A 19,878-nucleotide genomic window follows, 5' to 3' on the forward strand; every position below is an offset into this window, starting at 1 on the left:
CATGCACATGAACTTTAATGGCATCCCAGTTTTACTCAGTAGGGTTCAATATTGAGTTGGCCTACCCTTTACAGCTATAACAGCTTCAACTCTTCTGGGAAGGCTGCAGGGCCGGCCTTAGGTGTTCAGGCGCCCTGTGCGAGCTAATCCTGTGGCGCCCCCTCGTCGCGCGCATTTTCTTGCACCTTTTTTGCACTTTTTTTGACTTTTCTTTTTTATGATCACTAATAACTTAGCCCCCCTTACATCAGAGACCCCCCACACAGAGCCCCCTTTACAGAGACCCCCCACACAAAGCCCCCCTTAATTTAGAGGCCCCCTACATCAGAGAGCCCCCCCACACAGAGCCCCCCTCACATCAGAGACCCCCCACACAAAGCCCCCCTCACTTCAGAGACCCCTCCACACAAAGCCCCCCTCACATCAGAGACCCCACACACAAAGCCCCACTTACATCAGAGACCCCACACACACATCAGAGACCCCCCCCCCACAGAGACCCCCTCACAAAGCCCCCCTAAGATCAGAGACCCCCTACACACACACAAAGCCCCCCTCACATCAGAGACCCCCCACACACAAAGCCCCCTCACATCAGAGACCCCACACTCAGAGCCCCCTTACATCAGAGACCCCCACACAAAGCCCCCTTACATCAGAGACCCCCCACACAAAGCCCCCTTACATCAGAGACCCCCCACACAGATCCCCCTCACATCAGAGACCCCCCACACAAAGCCCCCCTAACATCAGAGACCCCACACACAGAGCCCCCTTACATCAGAGACCCCCCATACAAAGCCCCCCTTACATCAGAGACCCCCATACAAAGCCCCCCTTACATCAGAGACCCCCCACACAAAGCCCCCCTAACATCAGAGACCCCCCACACAGAGCCTCCCTCACATCAGAGACCCCCTACACACAAAGCCCCCCTCACATCAGAGACCCCACACACAGAGCCCCCCTCACATCAGAGACCCCACACACAGAGCCCCCCTCACATCAGAGACCCCCCACACAAAGCCCCCCTTACATCAGAGACCCCCACACAAAGCCCCCCTTACATCACAGACCCCCCACACAAAGCCCCCTTACATCAGAGAGCCCCCCTTACATCACAGTCCCCCACACAAAGCCCCCTTACATCAGAGCCCCCCCCAAACAGAGACCCCCACATCAGAGAGCCCCCCTTACATTACAGACCCCCACACAAAGCCCCCTTACATCAGAGCCCCCCCCCACAGAGACCCCCACATCAGAGAGCCCCCTTACATCACAGACCCCCACATAAAGCCCCCTTACATCAGAGCCCCCCCCCCCTCACAGAGCCCCCCACATCAGAGAGCCCCCCCCTTACATCACAAACCCCCCACAAAAAAGCCCCCTTACATCAGACCCCCCCATGGAGCCCCCCACATCAGAGAGCCCCCCCTTACATCATAGACCCCCCCCACACACAAAGCCCCCCTCACACAGAGCTCCCCACACAAAGCCCCCCTTACATTTTTTGAAGGAGAGAGTCCTCACTTACCTTCCGCTCTCTGCAGCTTTTTCTTTAAACTTCCCGCCCACACATCCCCGGGAGTGTGGGCGGGGCGGGAGGAGGAGAAGGGGCGGGGCGAGGAGGAGCTGACGATCTCTCCTCTGGCGTCAGTGCAGGGAGGGAGGAGAGATCGTCAGTGTGGAAGGATCGGAGGCTGAGCTGTGTGTGATACACAGCTCGCCTCACTGCATCTGTAGGTGACCGAGGCACAGCCGCACAGCGGGAGGTAAGTGGCGGCCGCGGCCTGTGTTAACCCTGTCCAGGCCGCGGTCGCCGCTCACCTCCTGCTGTGCATTTGTGAGGTCAGCACTGATGTTAAACAAGAAGGTCTTTCTCACAGTCTCCGCTCTACTTCATCCCAAAGGTGATCTATCAAGTTGAGGTCAGGACTATGTGCAGGCCAGTCAAGTTCCTCCACCCCAAACTCGCTCATCCATGTCTTTATGGACCTTGCTTTGTGCACTTTGTGCCAAGCAGTCATGTTTGAACAGGAAGGGGACATCCCCAAACTATTCCCAACAACGTTGGGAGCATAAAATTGTACAAAATGTCTATATATGTATTACAAGGGGGTTACAGCACAGTATGCAAAAATTAAAGCTTCATCAAATAAATAGCAACTTTGGCCATCCCTGCCTTGTTATTAGTGACTAACCTGCACCATGCAGAAGAAATAGAGGTATGAGTGTTCAGGTCCTAAATAGCTTCCATATACACAACACAAAGATAATAAAGAGGTGTAACCACTTATTACCCCTTACATGTGAACAGATAACAATTTTCACCTGCTGGTGCTGTCCACCCTCCTAAACTTTGTATCATTTCCCATAGTAGATGTGCATTGCTTGATTTCGGCCAAGAGCTCTAGAGTGGTCCACACTCTCAAGAGTATTTTAGCAAATAAGAGGTTGGCAGATGTGCGAGATAGAGTAGGGACTGGCCAGAGAGGCACCACTGTGACACGGTTGGCAAGCTTGAACATGTACTGCAAAATGGTGTAGGGGTTAATAAGTGGTTACATCTCTTTAGTATCTGATGTGTTATACTGTATATATGGAAGCTGTTTAAGACTTGAACACTCATATCTCCATTTCCATTGCATAGTGTAGGTCAGTAATTAAAAAGGCCAGGGATGCCTGAAGTTGCTATATTCTGGTGGAAGGGAATCAGGGAGTGCTAATGATCCACAGGTTAGGGGGCACAACACGTGCCTTGCGCTCGCAGCCCACGCTACATCTTACTGCCATTATGACAATACAGCCAAGGCCAAGACTGGTGCATAAGCAGAGCCTGACATAACGCACACATACAGGTCCACTGTGCTGCATATTCAACTCATTCACCTCAAAAGTGATAAAGCATACAGTAAAATGTGAGGTTTAATCTGCATAGATTTTGAAAAAAACTCCATCACAAGTGTGTTTTTGAGAGGAGGGTTGGGGCATAAAAAAAAATGCTTGATGCACCTAAACGCAGCGTTTAGGCGCATCAAGCATTTTTAAGTGTATTTTTTTTTGTGTTTTATAGTGTATTGGGGAAAAACGCTTATAAATGCACACTCTTAAACGCATCTGGATGTGTGCATAATATGTTCCACAGGCTTGTTTTTTTTATGCTGCTTTTTTTTTGGCAGTTTTTCTGGTGCCTAGTGTGCATGGACCCTGAAAATGAAGTTTTATTTGCTGTATTTGATCTTTTAACCACTTGCCAACCCCCCTATAGCAGTTTTACTGTGCAGTATATCGCATATATATACGTGATTGCATATATAGACGTGATTCAGCACTTTCGGGTATGGAGTGCGAGCGTGCGCCACTGGCGGCTCGCTCCTGTCGTGATTCTACACAGCAGGAGCTGATCAGCGGATCCTGCAAACCCAATGTCCACCGGCACCTGCTGATCATTCTGTACACAGGCAGAATGGCAATCTGCCTATGTAAATAAGGCAGATCGCCTATCTGTCAGTAAGGAAGGCATGGATCCTGTGTTTCTGCAAAGCAGAGACTAGGATCCATGCCTTGCTCTAATGAAAGAACCTCCCCCACAGTAAGAAAACACCAGCTAGGCATACAGTTAATACTTTGATCACCCCTGATGTTAACCCCTTCCCAGCCAGTGTCATTAGTACAGTGTCGTTAGTGTCAGTACACTCTTAGTACAGTGTCATTAGTATCAGTGAATATTTTTAGCACTGATCATTGTATTAGTGTCACTGGTCCCCAAAAAGCTGTCAAAAGTGTCAGTTGGTGTCCAATTAGTCCGCCGCAATATCGCCAGTCCCACTATAAGTCACTGATTGCCGCTATTACTAATAAAATATAAAAATAAATAAAAATTTCATAAATATATCCCATATTTTTTAGACGCTATAACTTTTGGGAAAACCAATCAATTGACACTTTTTGGGATTTTTTATTCCAAAAATATTTGTTTATAGCACAAAAATAAAAAATAAAATCTGCAGAGGTAATAAAATACCACCAAAATTAAGGACATACATATATATTTTTTGGGTACAGTGTTTCACGAACGCACAATTGTCCGTTAAAGTAACGCAGTGCCGTATCACAAAAAATGGCCTTGTCAGGAAGGGGGGGGGGGGATAGGTAACTCTTTTGAAGGTGACGTGGTTAAGTATACAACTGAACACTTTGTGTTATACTGTATCTGTTCAAAAAATGCAAATACCTGTGTATCCTGACAGCAATCCAGGGAGCTCCTAGATTTCTGTGCACTCGGCATGTACGACACTGGAATCTCAAGCACTGTTATCAACCTAGCCCAGTTTCCTTCGGTGAACTACAGAACTGTATTGAGATAAGAAGAGGGGTTGTTTTGTAGCACAGTGGTGTAGTGGATGGTTAGTTAGTGGCTTAGTGGTTAGTCAGTTAGTTAGGTGGCTTCGTTAGTGGTTAGTCGCTAGTTTGATCAGTGGTTAGCATTGCAGCACTGGGGTCCCTGCATGAAATCCCAAACACTACCTGCATGGAGTTTGCATGTTCTCCCTGTGTTTGTGTGGGTTTCCTCACAGACATGCTGGTAGGTTAACTGGCTTCTGTCTGAATTGTTCTATGATGTGCATGCATGTAAAATGGGGACCTTAGATTGTAAGCTCCACAAAGATAGGGACTGACGTGTATGTACAGCATGTAAAGTGCAGTGTAAATTGCCGGTGCTATATAAATACCTGTCATAAAAATATAATTAAAGAAATAGTCCTGTCTTATGTTGGCCATACACTATACGAAAAATCGTTCAAACTCATTTTCGAAAAAGCTAACACTTGGCCGTGAGAGCAAACAATCGTGTAATGACCGATAAATCATTCAATGGATCTGTTTTTTGTTCGTTTTTCACATATACCTAGTGCAAACAGTTTGGACAAGAAACACATTAACCTTTCAATTTATCGTTAGTTCAGCAGAAAACTTCCAAACTTGTCCTTCGTTTTTTTCAGCTCAAAACCATCACGACCGATTACCGATTCGTGCCCATTTACTGGCCGAAAAACGAAAGAACTGTCCAAATGACCAAATTTCATCCGATTTTTTGTATAGTGTATGGCCAGCATTAGGGTGACAACACTGCCCCTCCCTTGATACGGTACATTGATTGAGCGTGGTCACACTCAGAAAAGAAAATATGTTACTGGCAGGATCACCAGGTGAAAATAAAGAAAAGACAGCTTGAAAGAAAAAGAAAACTATCCACCACATCTAAGGACTGGCAGCTGCAATATATTACATTCTTTTTTTTTTTTTGAGTTTAGATATACTTTAAGGTGAAACTACAAGTTACAGCATGCCCATGAAAAAGGAAAAAAGCTACAGCTGTACTTTACCTTTACATCCTGGTTGTTGAAAACCTCCATGTCTACCACGCATGCCACCAGAGAGGTGACATCGAAGTCTATGCTACGAGCAGGCATGGCAGCTGCGTAAACTAGGACCAATATGATGAAACTTGAATGGAAACCTGAGAGTGCTGGTTAGTCCTTGTACGCCTCCTGTGGTCCTGGCAGCTGTTCCTGGACAGGACCATACAAGAGCTGGTGACAATGCCTGTCTATCACAGCTGTGCCACTCTCCTCTTTGTGTGCCTCCACACTGAACGAGCCCAGCATAGTAACAGCCAGAGTCGTCTCTCTCCCAGCAGTGACATCACCGCCAGCGCTGACATAAGCTACGTCTATTTATGAAGCCTTTTATCTGCAGGCAGTGCAGCCGAGCAAACTTGACATGATTATGTACTAAACGTGAATCCTACCAGGACCTACAATGCAGTCACAGCGCTGACCTCATAGGGACTGCAGTGTGCCAGAAGACGTGGCGTGCAGAGAGAATACCTATGCCTGCACACTGCTCATACTACTGGACGACTGCAAATAATGACATACATTCCAGGGTAGAATACAAATCCCATCCTGCAACTAAGACAAAAGGCATGCTGATACTTACAAAGCACCTGCAATGCCCTGGGGATCAGTCTGTACCCCCAACCTACACCCACCAAGACCCCAACCTAGGCAGGGCTCATTCTGCTGTGGCAGCACACAGTGACGGCTCTTTTACCTAAATTGACTGGATTTTTCTTTGTTTATTATTTTCCCCTTTTTCTCTCCCTTTTCTTCTGTTTTCTCTTCTATCCTTCCTGCACTCTTCCTTTCTTCCTCTCTCCTTTACCCTCAATTTATTTCTTTTTCTTTTCCTTCCTTTTGCTCTCACCGGCTTCTTTTTTTCTTTCATTTTCTTTCTTCCTTTCTTTCCCTTTCTCTCTCTGTCTTTCTTTCCCTCTCCCCCTCCTTCCTTCTCCCTCTCTCTCACTTCCATCATCTCTTTCTCTCCATTCCTACTTTCATTTATTATACTTCTTTCTCTTCTTGTATGCCTTTTTTTATTGGTTTTCCTCCTTTCTTTCTTTCCCTCTTCCCCTTCCTTCCTTCCTTCTCATCTATCTCACTTTGACAATCTCTTTCTCGCCATTCCTACTTCCTTTTTTCTCTTCTGTCTTTCCTCCCTCCTTCCTCTTCTCCTCTGTTCCCACTTCTTGCTTCCCTTCCTTATCTTCTTCCTTACTTCTCATCTCTCTCGCTTCCATCATCTTTCTCTCCATTCCTACCTTCCTTTCTTCTTTTTTTCTCTTCTATCTTTCCTTTATTTCATTGTCTTTATCCACCCCCTTCTTCTCTTCTCCTCTGTTCTTACTCATTTCCTTTATTTTCCTTCTCTCTCCCTCTTCCCCTTCCTTCTGATCTCTCTCACTTCCATCATCTTTCTCTTCATTCCTACCTTCCTTTCTTTTTTTCTCTTCTTTCTTTCCTTGTCTGTCCTCCCTCCTTCTTCTCTTCTCACTTCTTCCTTTATTTCTCTCTCCCTCTTCCTTCTCATCTCTCTCACTTCCATAATCTCTTTTTCTCCATTCCTACCTTCCTTTCTCTTCTGTCTTTCCTTTATCTTGTCTTTCCTCCCTCCTTCATCCCATCCTCCCTTCTTTTCTCCTATGTTCACATATTTCTTGCTCTCTCCCTTCTTTCCTTTCTCACTTCCTTTTTTTCTTCTTTTCTGTCTTTATTTCTTCATCTCTTCTCCTTCCTTCTTTCTTCCTTCATTCTTCTCTCTTTGCCTTTGTTACTTTATTCTTTCCTGTCTCCCTTCTATCCTCTCTTGCTTCCTTCTCTCTCTCTTTCCTTCACTACTCCTTCTCATCCTTCTCTATTGCTTCCTTCTCTCTCTCTTTCCTTCACTACTCCTTCTCGTCCTTCTCTATTGCTTCCTTCTCTCTCTCTTTCCTTCACTACTCCTTCTCGTCCTTCTCTATTGCTTCCTTCTCTCTCTCTTTCCTTCACTACTTCTTCTCATCCTTCTCTATTGCTTCCTTCTCTCTCTCTTTCTTTCACTACTCCTTCTCATCCTTCTCTATTGCTTCCTTCTCTCTCTCTTTTCTTCACTACTCCTTCTCGTCCTTCTCTATTGCTTCCTTCTTTCTCTCTTTCCTTCACTACTCCTTCTCATCCTTCTCTATTGCTTCCTTCTCTCTCTCTTTCCTTCACTACTCCTTCTCATCCTTCTCTATTGCTTCCTTCTTTCTCTCTTTCCTTCACTACTCCTTCTCATCCTTCTCTATTGCTTCCTTCTCTCTCTCTTTCCTTCACTACTTCTTCTCATCCTTCTCTATTGCTTCCTTCTCTCTCTCTTTCCTTCACTACTTCTTCTCATCCTTCTCTATTGCTTCCTTCTCTCTCTCTTTCCTTCACTACTCCTTCTTGTCCTTCTCTATTGCTTCCTTCTTTCTCTCTTTCCTTCACTACTCCTTCTCGTTCGGTTTTCCATTATTTCTTCATATATATATTACCATTATATTTATTTATTTGTTTTACAATATTATTTTTTACTATTTTTTGAGAGGGCTTTGGTGAGATATCAAGGGTCTAAACAGAAGTGCATATGAAAGAGAAAAGGAGGCGCAAACACCTAGTGCATTACCCTTGGACACCTTTTAAAACTTTTTTTTTTTTTTTTGTAAGAAACTTTATTGAAACAAAAGAACGATACATGGAAAAACTGGGATAGTGATGAACAACACATTTTACAGGGTCAGAAGCCGAGCAACAACATAGAGACTCGTAACTGACCTAAGTGATATAGCAGCCTGATAAAATCACCCAAGGTCAAAACATAAACACACTTGAACCCTAGTTGGATGGATCTTTGGCACGCAAATGGCTCTAATGCCGTGGGGGGATTAACAGAAAGAGAAGAGAGAAGGGACGAAACAGGGAAAAAGGAAAGGGGGGGGGGATGAAGTTGGGTGATGACACCCAAGCCACAGCAACTTTATCCTACCCAGGAACATTATACAAGAAATTATCTGTTGACGAGGTGGTAACCACATCCTTAGGTAGCGAGTCCATAAGTCCTGCCAGTTGCGTGAAAAGCGGTTCGCGGAGGAAGGAAGGTTAAAGTCCGTATTGAGCTGATCTTTGATCATGAGGCTTAAGAGGTCACGGTGAACTTGCGATACAGATGGGCCCACTGTTGAGATCCAGTTGGCGAGTATAACTCTGCGAGCTATTAGTAGGCACGTGAGGATCCAATTTCATGGGTGTGGTGGGGGGAGGCTAGTCCATACTTGGAGCTGTTTGTCCCAATATCAAAAGATAAGTAGAAGGGGATCTTTTGGTAGTTGCAAAAGCGTGACCCGTTCAATGAGTGAAAGCACTTGGTCCCAGAACGACGAGATGAAAGAGCAAGACCAGAACCTGTGGTGAAGGGTCGGTCGGTTGCTTTTACAGTAAGGACAGAGGCTCGTGAGAGGATCATTTTTGTTGGATGCAAAAGGGATATACGCCCTATGGAGGATTTTCAATTGTGTTTCCCTCCAAGTCTCGTTGGGAGTTAAACAAAGTGTTCGGTTATACCCCTGGAACAACTTAGTGACACTGTTCTCAAGAGGGAAGTCCTTAGCCCAATTCGCCGCCGAAGTACTAGCGGGACGAAGAGATGTGAGCCTTTGAAAAGGTTTGTAAATGTCCGAAATGCTGTAAGTCCCTGAGTTAAGCAAAGGGTCCAGTAAGGGATCAATAAATCCATTGGCGGTTGAGGCACCTGAGGAACGGAGAAAACTTTGGCATTGCATTATTGGAAAAATATGGGTAGCTGGCAGATTATAGGTGTCCAAAATGTCCTGTATTGCTCGGGGCTTGCCCGTGACGGGGTCACATAGATCCGAAAATTTCAAAAGGCCTGTCCTTTGCCACACATTGAAATAATCTGAGTGTAGTCCCGGTATAAAGGCAGGGTTGTCCTTCATGGGTAAGTATTTAGACATAGATGAGGGCAGTTTTAAACGTTATGCCAAAAACATACTCATAGACATAAAGAGCAAAAATCGCATTGAATGAGTCCACCACATGTGGAAGTGAACATATCCCTATCACCTTTCAGCAGGGTCAGATTTATGCTAAATGTACTAACACACAAGTACCTCCCCCTTTTTTTTTTTTCCCCCCCGCCTGAGAGCAGCACGCCTACCATTCCCATCAGAGTGAGCGCTTGGGTGATTCAGTTGTTATGAAAAAACCAAGGGTCTAAACAGACCTCTGATGTTTCACCTTTGAGACCGAGAAAGCAGATTGAGACCACCACCTCAATCTCCATTTCTGCAGCCTCAGCTGTACAGAATAAATGGACAGGAGTAGCTCACAAACTGAAGCATAGTAAACATGGTTTATTATTTTTCAGTTATGAATTGACAGAGTCAGTGATTGGTATGGATTCATTCATTCATTATTCATTCAGATAATGAATGAATTCAGACAAGGAAGGGGCTTGGTAAATAACACATTTACTGCCCCCTATCCTACTCTCCATCCTGACAGCATTCCCGCAGAAGCTGGTGGGAGATAGGAGGGGGGAACCCGGCAGAGCTGCAGAGGACAAGGGGCGGGCCCTGATGGACAGCACAGGGGGGCCATAAGAGAGGACAGGGGCACGGATTGGGAACATTAGGAAGCTGGGGAGGCAGCATATAGAGGAAATGATCCCCTCCCTCCTGTAGCCCTTCCTATCCAGGTGTACAGGGGGCCACCCTGGCCCCCTGGAGCATGGGGATGGGTAGCAATTTCCCTTCTTTCCTTTCTCATTTGCATTCTATTACCTACCTCTCTCTCTCTTCGTTCCTCTTCCTTTCTCTCGTTCTCTTTTTTTTCTTACTTTCTCTTCTTTCTTCCTCTCTTCTATTTTTTCTTTTATCCTGAACATAAAGCTGGAAGCACTCAGAACTTCAGATCCGGGTTTAAAGTTGATCTCTAGGCATTATGTGTATTGTATAGTTGCATTGGTCCAGCTAGACACAGTGTAAGTATACATACAGTATCTTATACCTGATGGACTTCTGGTGAAGCTGGACGTCACTGCAGTAGTCACCACCATTCACAGTCCACCTTCTATTTTTTTTTAATGATTACAGGGCGTTCTATGATTATACAAGGGAGAGAGAAGGGGTAAGCATGTCATGATCTCCAACTCATCCAATCAGAGAATGTCTTGTATTCATTGAAAAGACAAGGTGTTCTGTGACTGGTGGTGACTACCACAGTGATTTTTTAGCTATACTTACATTGTACCAAGCTGGACTAATGTAAGCAATACAAACAACTCCTTGAGTTCCACTTTAATGTCAGTAAAACTAAGAGATTGTTAAACATGAAAGAAGATAGAAGTGTGCAAAAATCGCAAGGCGCCTTTTGTGTTGCAGGATTTAGTTACCACTTATGGAGGTGTAGGTATGTACTGAAATAAACTTACATCTGCAGTTGGTTGCGGTTTTAACCCCTTCTATTCTGATATATATACAGTCAAAAATATTGGCACCCATGCATTTCTGTCAGACTATGCACCACATCGCCCAGAAAATTGTTGCAATTACAAGTTTTTAGGCATTCTCATGTTTATTTCTTTTTTTTGTATTGTATGACTCAAAAAAGTAGAGAAACAAAAAGCCAAATCTGACACATTCCATGCAAAACTCCAAATATGGACTGGACAAAATTATTGGCACCTTCTCAAAACTGAAAGAAACATTTGCATTTCAAGCTGGTGATGCTCCCATAATTTTTAACTGACCTCACCTGTATCAATTAACAGGTGCTGACAATATAAAAATCACACCTGAACCAGTTGACTCAACCTTTCTGTTGTGTGTCTCTGTGCCACACAAAAGCATGGAGATGAGAAAGAGCAGCAAAGAATTGTCTGAGGATTTGGGAACAAACATTGCGGAAAAGCATGGACAATCTCAAGGTTACAAGTCCATCTCCAGAGATCTTAATGTTCCCGTGTCCACTGGGCACAACATTGTCAAGAAGTTTACAAACCATGGTACTGTAGCTAATCTCCCTGGATGTGGATGAAAGAGAAAAATTGATCAAAGATTGCAAAGGATTTTTCTAATGGTGGATAAAGAACCTCAATCAACTTCCAGATAAATTCAAGCTGACCTTTAAATACAGGTTTCAACTGTGTCAGCTCGCACTGAATGAATGGGATGCTATAGTACAGGGGTCTTCAAACTATGGCCCTCCAGTTGTTCAGGAACTACAATTCCCATCATGCCTAGTCATGTCTGTGAATGTCAGAGTGGGATGTGTAGTTCCACAACACCTGGAGGGCCGTAGTTTGAGGATCCCTGCTATAGTAGGAGACCCGGGTGGACCTCACTGTTGACACAGAAACAAAAAAGGCCAGATTGGAGTTTGCCAAAACTTACCAGAGGAAGCCAAAATCCTTTTGGTTGAATGTGCAAAACAAAATTACAGCTTTTTGGTAAAGCCAATCATTCTAGTCTTTTCAGAAAAAGAAATGAGGCCTTTAATAAAAAGAATACAGTCCCCACAGTCACAAATGGTGGAGGTTCACTGATGTAATGGGGTTGCTTCAGGCACTGGATGTCTTGACCATGTGCATGGCATTATGAAATCTGAAGACTACCAAAGAATTCTGGGATGCAATGTAGGGCCCAGTGCCAGAAACTTGGGTTTCTGTCAGAGGTCATGGGTCTTAAAGCAGGACAATGACCCAAAGCACACATCAAAAAGCACCCAGAAATAGTATAAGACAAAGTGCTGAAGAGTACTGAACTGACCAGCAATGAGTCGTGCTCGGAATCCTATAGAGCACCTGTGGAGAGATCTCAAAACAGCAGTTGGGAAAAGGAACCCTTCCAATCTGAGAGACCTAGAGCAGTTGGTGAAAGATGAGTGGTCCAAAATTCCAGTAGAGAGGTGTAAGAAACTCATTGATGATTACAGGAAGCAACTGATTTCAGTAATTTGTTTGAAGGGGTGTGTTACCAAATATTAAATTGAGGGGGCCAATAATTTTGTCCATTTTTAGAGTTTTGCGTGGAATTTGTCAGATTTAGCCTTTCGTTTCTCCACTTTTTTTGTGTCATACCAAAGAAATAAACATGAGAATGCCTATAAGAATACCAACATCAGCAGATGACATGGCTCCTTAAATCATCACTGTGGAAACATCACACACTGGACCTCATGCAACTTAGATTCTGTGCCTCTCCACTCTTCCTCCAGACTCTGGGACCTTGATTTCCGAATGAAATGCAAAATTTTCTACAGTCTGTAATGATTTGAGGAGCCATGTCATCTGCTGGTTTTGGTCCACTGTTCACCAGCATTATGGAGGTGCTGATTTCATTTTCCAGCAGGACTTGGCACCTGCCAAAAGTACCAATACCTGGTTTAATGATCATGGTATCACTGTGCTTGATTGGCTAGCAAACTCGCCTGACCTAAACCCCATAGAGAATCTGTGGGGTATTGTAAAAAGGAAGATGAGAGGCAACAGACCCAACAATGCAGATGAGCTGAAGGCCGCTATCAAAGCAACCTGGGCTTCCATAACACCTCAGCAGTGCCACAGGCCGATCACCTCCATGCCACGCCGCATTGATGCAGTAGTTCATGCAAAAGGAGCCCCCACCAAGTATTGAGTGCATACTATATTTTTTTTAAGTGGTCTTATGTAGTATTCTAATTTTCTTAAATATTGTATTTTGGGTTTCACTAGATGTAAGCCATATATACCGTGTATATGTATATATATATATATATGTACAGCCCTCAAAATTTCCACTCGCCTGCTCGCATTTGGCGAGAGGAAATTAATTGAAGGCGAGCAGATCCGGTCAGCCAGCTCGGGCGGGTTGTAGGTCTCCAGTCACCTCTACGGAGGGCTCTGTGTGCCGCGCTGCACGCCGGGAAGTGTAGTTTCCAGCGCAGCCCCACGGAACGGATTCTGTTCTCACTGACATGCTGGGCAGGAGGCGGCAATTGAGATGCATGTCCCAGGACAGTGAGGAGAAGGAAGAAGAGTCCAGCAGTGAGAGCGCGGTCTTTGGGGAATAGCCTACTGGCGAAAAGTGAGACCTGAGAAGTCGGGGAGACCATCAGAGAGAGAGAGGCACCGAGAAGTCAGAGAATGTAAGTTTACAGAGATGGTGGGTGTAGGCTGCCCACTTACTGAATCACACTCCTACCTACCTTTTGAGCATAGTGCAGCCACCCATAGTACCCTATCAGAACTTAGCTCACTGAGATTACAGCAATGTAAGGCAGGCTCTGATCGATTACCAGGGATACTGCACTGAGTGTTCAGATTCTTGTCTCTATAGTGTGAGGATGTACAGACAGTTGGGCCTAATCTCTCAGTGCAATAGCCATACTAACTGTACTGGCTTCTGATTGGTTGCTGTTAGGCCCCATTAACACCTAGGATTTTATGTGCAAAATGCATAGGGCCCATTAATTTAAATGGGGATACCCTACATAGGGCAAAGTAGCTCATGGAGCTTTTGCCACATTCAGTTTGTTTTTTTTTTTTTGTTTTTTTTTATACTACTCGTGCATGTCAGCTTGCAGTGTTTGGGACGGCATTACCAACGAATGGTGCAACAAATGTGATGTGTTTTTTTTTTTTTTTGCACTTTTTATAAATGTGTGCAGAAATACGCAATTTTGCATGCGTTTACAAAACGTGCAGGTGTGAGTGGAGCCTTGTGGATCAGTTTGGTGCAAACCCAGAAAAAAGGTATTCTGCCCAGTCACCTAGCGTAGTGCACTACTCAAACCTGCACTCCGTACACTCTGTACATAGCGCATATTTACTTAACAAGGCAATAATGATGTGTACAGTGCCTAAAGCAGTCAATTTATATTTTATGCTTGCTTTATTTACCACAGTCAGATCAATGAAATATGCATAAAACATTTAACAGTGTCATTTAATTTGATAATATAGAAGGGTGTGTTTAAAGGCGGAATTAGGGGTGGGGCAGGGTAGGGATTAAGTGGGGCAACTGGTGGCGAGTAACTCTTAAGGCCCGGCTAGTAGCTCAGGACTTGAAATTTTGAGCCTTGTATATATATATATATATATATATATATATATATATATATATATATATATATATATATAATGGAATTGAGCTTCATCAGGTTATTATTTATCTGTAATATGATGACATCTAGTGAAAGGTTTGGTAAACTACTACTTGTTTGCATATGTAATTTGGTATTGCACTCTGTCCTCCCCTCATTTCTAGAACTAGTTAGTTCAGTTAGCTAGACCAAGAATGGGCAAACTACGGCCTTTTAATCCGGCCCACGGAGCGCTAGCTAATTTAATCATTTACAGTGGCGGCCGCTCCTAGGCTTCAGCAAAGGGTGGACCCGGGGGGCCAGAGCAGTGCGCCCCGAGCCCACCCATTGTGTGACAATAGCGAATGAAAATTCGCTATTGTCACACGGATCCTCCTGCTGGCCGATCAGGAAGTGGGTCTAATAACCGCTTCCTGATTGGCCGCAAGGCAAACCCCATGCCATTGGCCGAGGAGGAGGCGGGAGGACTCGAGGAGACGCCGGGGGACTGAGGAGAAGCCGCCGCCGCCACAGGTAAGTGCACTGGTCTCGGGGGGGGGGGAGGGCACACTGCATTGAAGGGGGCACGCACGCTGGTCTCTGCATTGAAGGGAGCATGCACACTTGTCTCTGCATTGAAGGGGGCATGCACGCTGGTCTCTGCATTGAAGGGGGGCACGCACGCTGGTCTCTGCATTGAAGGGGGCATGCACGCTGGTCTCTGCATTGAAGGGGGCACGCACCCTGGTCTCTGCATTGAAGGGGGCACGCACGCTGGTCTCTGCATTGAAGGGGGACACGCACGCTGGTCTCTGCATTGAAGGGGGCACACACGCTGGTCTCTGCATTGAAGGGGGCACGCCTGCTGGTCTCTGCATTGAAGGGGGCACGCCTGCTGGTCTCTGCATTGAAAGGGGGCACGCACAATGGTCTCTGCATTGAAAGGGGGCACGCACCATGGTCTCTGCATTGAAGGGGGCACGCTGGTCTCTGCATTGAAGGGGGCACGCTGGCCACTGCATTAAAAGGGGGCACGCTGGTCACTGCATTGAAGGGGGCACGGTGGTCACTGTTTTGAAGGGGGCACACTGGTCACTGTGCATTGAAAAAGGGCACGCTGGTCACTGTGCATTGAAAGGGGGCACGCTGGTCACTGCATTGAAGGGGGCATGATGGTCACTGCATTGAAGGGGGCACGCTGGTCTATGTTTTGAAGGGGGAACACTGGTCACTGTGCATTGAAAGGGGGCATGCTGGTCACTGTGCATTGAAAGGGGGCATGCTGGTCACTGCATTGAAAGGGGGCACGCTGGTCACCGTGCATTGAAAGGGGGCACGCTGGTCACTGTGCATTGAAAGGTGGCACGCTGGTCTCTCTGCATTGAAAGGGGGCACGCTGGTCTCTCTGCATTGAAAGGGAGCACGCTGGTCACTCAGCATTGAAAGGGGGCACACTATACCTTAATTACTGAAGGCCCCTTTCACACTTTTGTGACCTCAAAGTCACGCAATTTTTACAGCGTTTTTTGCCATCTACTCTTGGTCCGGCCCCCGGGTCCAATATATGAACCCATTGCAGCCCTCGAGTCAAAAAGTTTGCCCACTCCTGAGCTAGACACTCCCCATTTCTTCCATGTTCCCTCAGTCAGTGTTAGTATTTCCCAGAGATAGGGTTTAGGAAAGTCTTTCTCTTCTTACACTTCTAAAGACTGGAATAACAATCTCTGTACTGCAGTTAACAGAAGTAAAATAATTGTGTAACATAAAGAAATAAAGTAAAATATTTTTTTTAACATATTTGAAGCAAGTCATATAGACTGTAATGTTGGAATATATATTATTTCATGCAAGGTTTATTATTGTGAAAAAAAGTATATATATATATATATATATATATATATATATATATGTGTGTGTGTATATAAATACCACATTCTGAATGCACCCGTTTTAGTAAATCTACCCCTTTATGTCTTTCAGTGACTATTTTGTGCTCCGACTGTATTAAGATTTATTGCATTTAAGGTAATTGTAAAGTCTTGTTTTTTTATCTTATAAAAGTAACACGTTATCAAAAAAACAATAAAAGTAATTAGGCAGTCCCAAGGCCTCTCAATCACTTTCTCCCAGTGCTCATAGGATGAAAATACAGACCAATAGGACAGAACGAGTGAACTAGAAGGAACTCTCAAATTGGTAAAACGTTTAAATGAAATTTCTATGCACTCTGTCAGCAGCTAATATAATTCACATCTGATCATAAAACTAAAATTATGCCTCAAATCATCATAGGCAATTCATCAGCATTAGCAGCACTTATAAGACGTAATCCACCTCCTGTGCCTTTAAATACAAGTCCGACACCATGTGAATGCTCAAGATATTGCACCGCTATAGTTGGAGAATAATTGGATCCGAAGATCGTCCGCAAATCCCGTCACCACACCATGTGGGACCTTTCACTTTGACACTCAAACTCACCAGATGGTTAAAGTCATTCTGCCTGGGATAGACACTTAAGGCACTTTTCCACTGCAAGTACCGGCTAGTACCGGCTCGGCTCTACTCGGCCCTCCTTGGCCCGGTTTGCTTTTCCACTGCTGGTACCGCATGGTATAGGGTCGGAACGGTTCGGTACGGTACGGTATAGGTTTGCTTTTCCACTAAAGTAGTACAAAAGTTAAGTGAATGGGATAACAACGGGGTGGGTGGGATTCTCTGACCAATCAGTGGCTAGTAGTGACTGCATGCAAAGGATTGTGGGATATGGTACCAGTTTGGTACCTGTTGGAACCACAATCGAGTAGGTACTGTTTTTTCAGAGCCGTACCGTACCGTACCGTTCGGTTCCACGCATTGGAAAAGCAAACCTATACCGTACCGTACCGAACCGTTCCGACCCTATACCATGCGGTACCAGCAGTGGAAAAGCACAAAAGGGTGCCGAACCGGTACGGTTCCATGCAGTGGAAAAGCGCCATCCATGGATCAAACGGGCATCTCTAAAGTGGTTGAAGTCCTCATATCCTCCAGCGGTCACCCATGTTACAAAACAAATGAACTCATAGCATAATTCTATTTTAAAATGTATTGAAAACCCATCCCCGCCTTAAATAAAATGCACTTACACAAAAAACAAACAAATAGGCAGTGTTCACAATCATATACCAATCAGCCAGCCTGCATTAATCTCACTGCATGTCACTGATCGTTGATCGCGGTGATTCCCGGGAAGTAATGCGAACTGGCGACCGTCCTGGTAGCCACGTGATCACGCCCCTACAAACATGTTATACTTCCCTGCTTTGGTGCAGATGGTTTTGCACAGGGCAGCCCGGATCCTCCTCTTCTCAGGTCCCACGTTCCTGCTCCTGGCTCCTCACTTCAGTGGAGTGCCCCCACAGCAAGCAGCTTGCTATGGGGGCACCTGAGCCGAGCTGCAGCTCCATCGGTCCATTTAGACACGGAGCTACCGTTCGGCACAGCACCCTCCCGATTGGCTGACTGACTTTGACTGACAACCACGGGAGCGATGGCGCAGCTGCTGTGTCTCAGCCAGCCGAGGGACTCGTGTACATCGCTGGACAGAGATCGGGTTCAGGTAAGTATTAGGGGGTGCTGGGAGGGCTTCTGCACAAAGAAGGTTTTTTTGTCCTAATGCATAGAATAACTTTACAACTCCTTTAATGGCATTTCTTTTATGTCACTACAGGCTGAGAAAGTAGGGTTGCCACCTCATCCCTTTACACCAGGACACACATTAGTTACACAGGTTCTGTGGCTGATTAACCAGTTCTGGACCGGAAGGTTTTACCCCTTTAATGAACAGGCAATTTTTTGCGATTTGGCACTGCGTTATTTTAACTGACAACTGCGCAGTCTTGCGACGCTGTACCCAAACAAAATTGATGTCCTTTTTTTCCCCACAAATAGAGCTTTCTTGTGGTGGGATTAACCTAGGGGTGATCAAGGGGTTAAGTGTGAGCCTAGGGGAGTGTTTTCTAACTGTGGGGGGGGGGGGTAGACTTGTGAAATGACCACGGAGACCTGTGATCCTATATAGAAGGATCACAGGCGCTCAGTGATCATTTCAGAGAGAAGAATGGTCAGCTGTGTTTACAACAGCTGACCGTCCTTCTCTCTCAGTGGGGAGCGATCGTGGGTGCCCGGCGGCAATCGTGACCGCCGGTCCCGTAGATCAGGATCCCCGCTGCCACGCTTGCCCCCTAGCACCACCCATGTGACCAACGTACTCCTAGGTTGTTTCGCACAGCCGAGCCAGCCTGCCGCAGTGAAACTGCGGCAGGCGGTCAGCAAGTGGGTAAGGTGGTAATTAAACTCACTAAGTGCCTTATCTGCATTAAATTAGCCACAGAACCTGTGTAATTCATATGTGTCCTGGATTAAAGGGATGAGGTGGCAACCTCTGAGAAAGTGCCAATTGAACCTCTCTTCACCCTGACATTCAGCCAGCTATAGCGGTCAGTTTCCATGAGTAAACATAGTCTGTAATAAGTATCCTGCTTATCCGGCCCATTAGTCTTAATCACAGTCCACCTGTATCCTTTCTCCTTTCTTTCTATCCTTTCTAAACAGTTTAGAGTTCCTATAACTACAGCTTCCTCCCCTCCAGTTCTCTTGGTGTGTCATAAGGAATAAAGAGACATAATAAGTAGTCCCTGATAATTGACCGGGTGGGAGAATGGCTGAGCACTGTGGAGGATGAGCCTTCTCTGCGACTGCGGTACAGCTGGACATACACCGGTATCATTTCATTTTCAGAACATTGGATCAGTTTTCTAATCGTTAATGGGATTCAATTGGCATGGTGATATACCATGTATGGTGTGCACTTTGAATGAATTAGGGTGTAGAAACATTTTGCTAACAGTGGTAGGGGTTTAAAACTTGCACAGCGCACTGGGTTTAAATATGTGTATATTATGTACAACATAGAGGTGTCAGGAACATGTACTGTACAGTGTGCAGGAGTCAGGGTGAGTAAAGCAACAGTTTCTTTACAAATTACTTTTTAAAGCAATTCAGTTGTCAGCACTGTTAGTGTACTGTACATAGTGCAGGGGTCAGGAGTGTGTAATGTACAAGGTGCAGGGGTCAGAAGTGTGCAATGTACAGGGTGCAGGGGCTAGGAGTGTGTAATGTACATAGGGCATGGGTCAGAAGTGTGTAATGTACAGGGTGCAGGGGTCAGAAGTGTGCAATGTACAGGGTGCAGGGGCTAGGAGTGTGTAATGTACATAGTGCAGGGGTCAGGAGTGTGTAATGTACAGGGTGCAGGGGTCAGAAGTGTGCAATGTACAGGGTGCAGGGGCTAGGAGTGTGTAATGTACATAGGGCATGGGTCAGAAGTGTGTAATGTACAGGGTGCAGGGGTCAG

General features: G+C 45.4%; 1 protein-coding gene across 2 annotated transcripts in view; it reads right to left on the bottom strand.

Annotated features, from left to right (window-relative positions):
* The window catches only part of RCAN2 (regulator of calcineurin 2), a 255,499-nt gene that overhangs the window by 121,436 nt on the left and 114,185 nt on the right, over positions 1-19,878 (bottom strand). Inside the window, exon 1 of one of the 2 annotated variants that reach the window (XM_082249911.1) lies at positions 5,388-5,778. The exons of the other annotated variant lie outside the window; for it this stretch is intronic. Within the exon in view, the coding sequence (XP_082106037.1) occupies positions 5,388-5,474 (87 nt within the window). The 5' untranslated portion in view covers positions 5,475-5,778. Of the gene's footprint in view, positions 1-5,387; positions 5,779-19,878 lie in introns of those variants that run through there. 2 annotated transcript variants of the gene reach the window in all.

Source organism: Pelophylax lessonae, assembly GCF_965119305.1.
Source record: "Pelophylax lessonae genome assembly, chromosome: 3".
Classification (NCBI taxonomy): domain Eukaryota; kingdom Metazoa; phylum Chordata; class Amphibia; order Anura; family Ranidae; genus Pelophylax; species Pelophylax lessonae.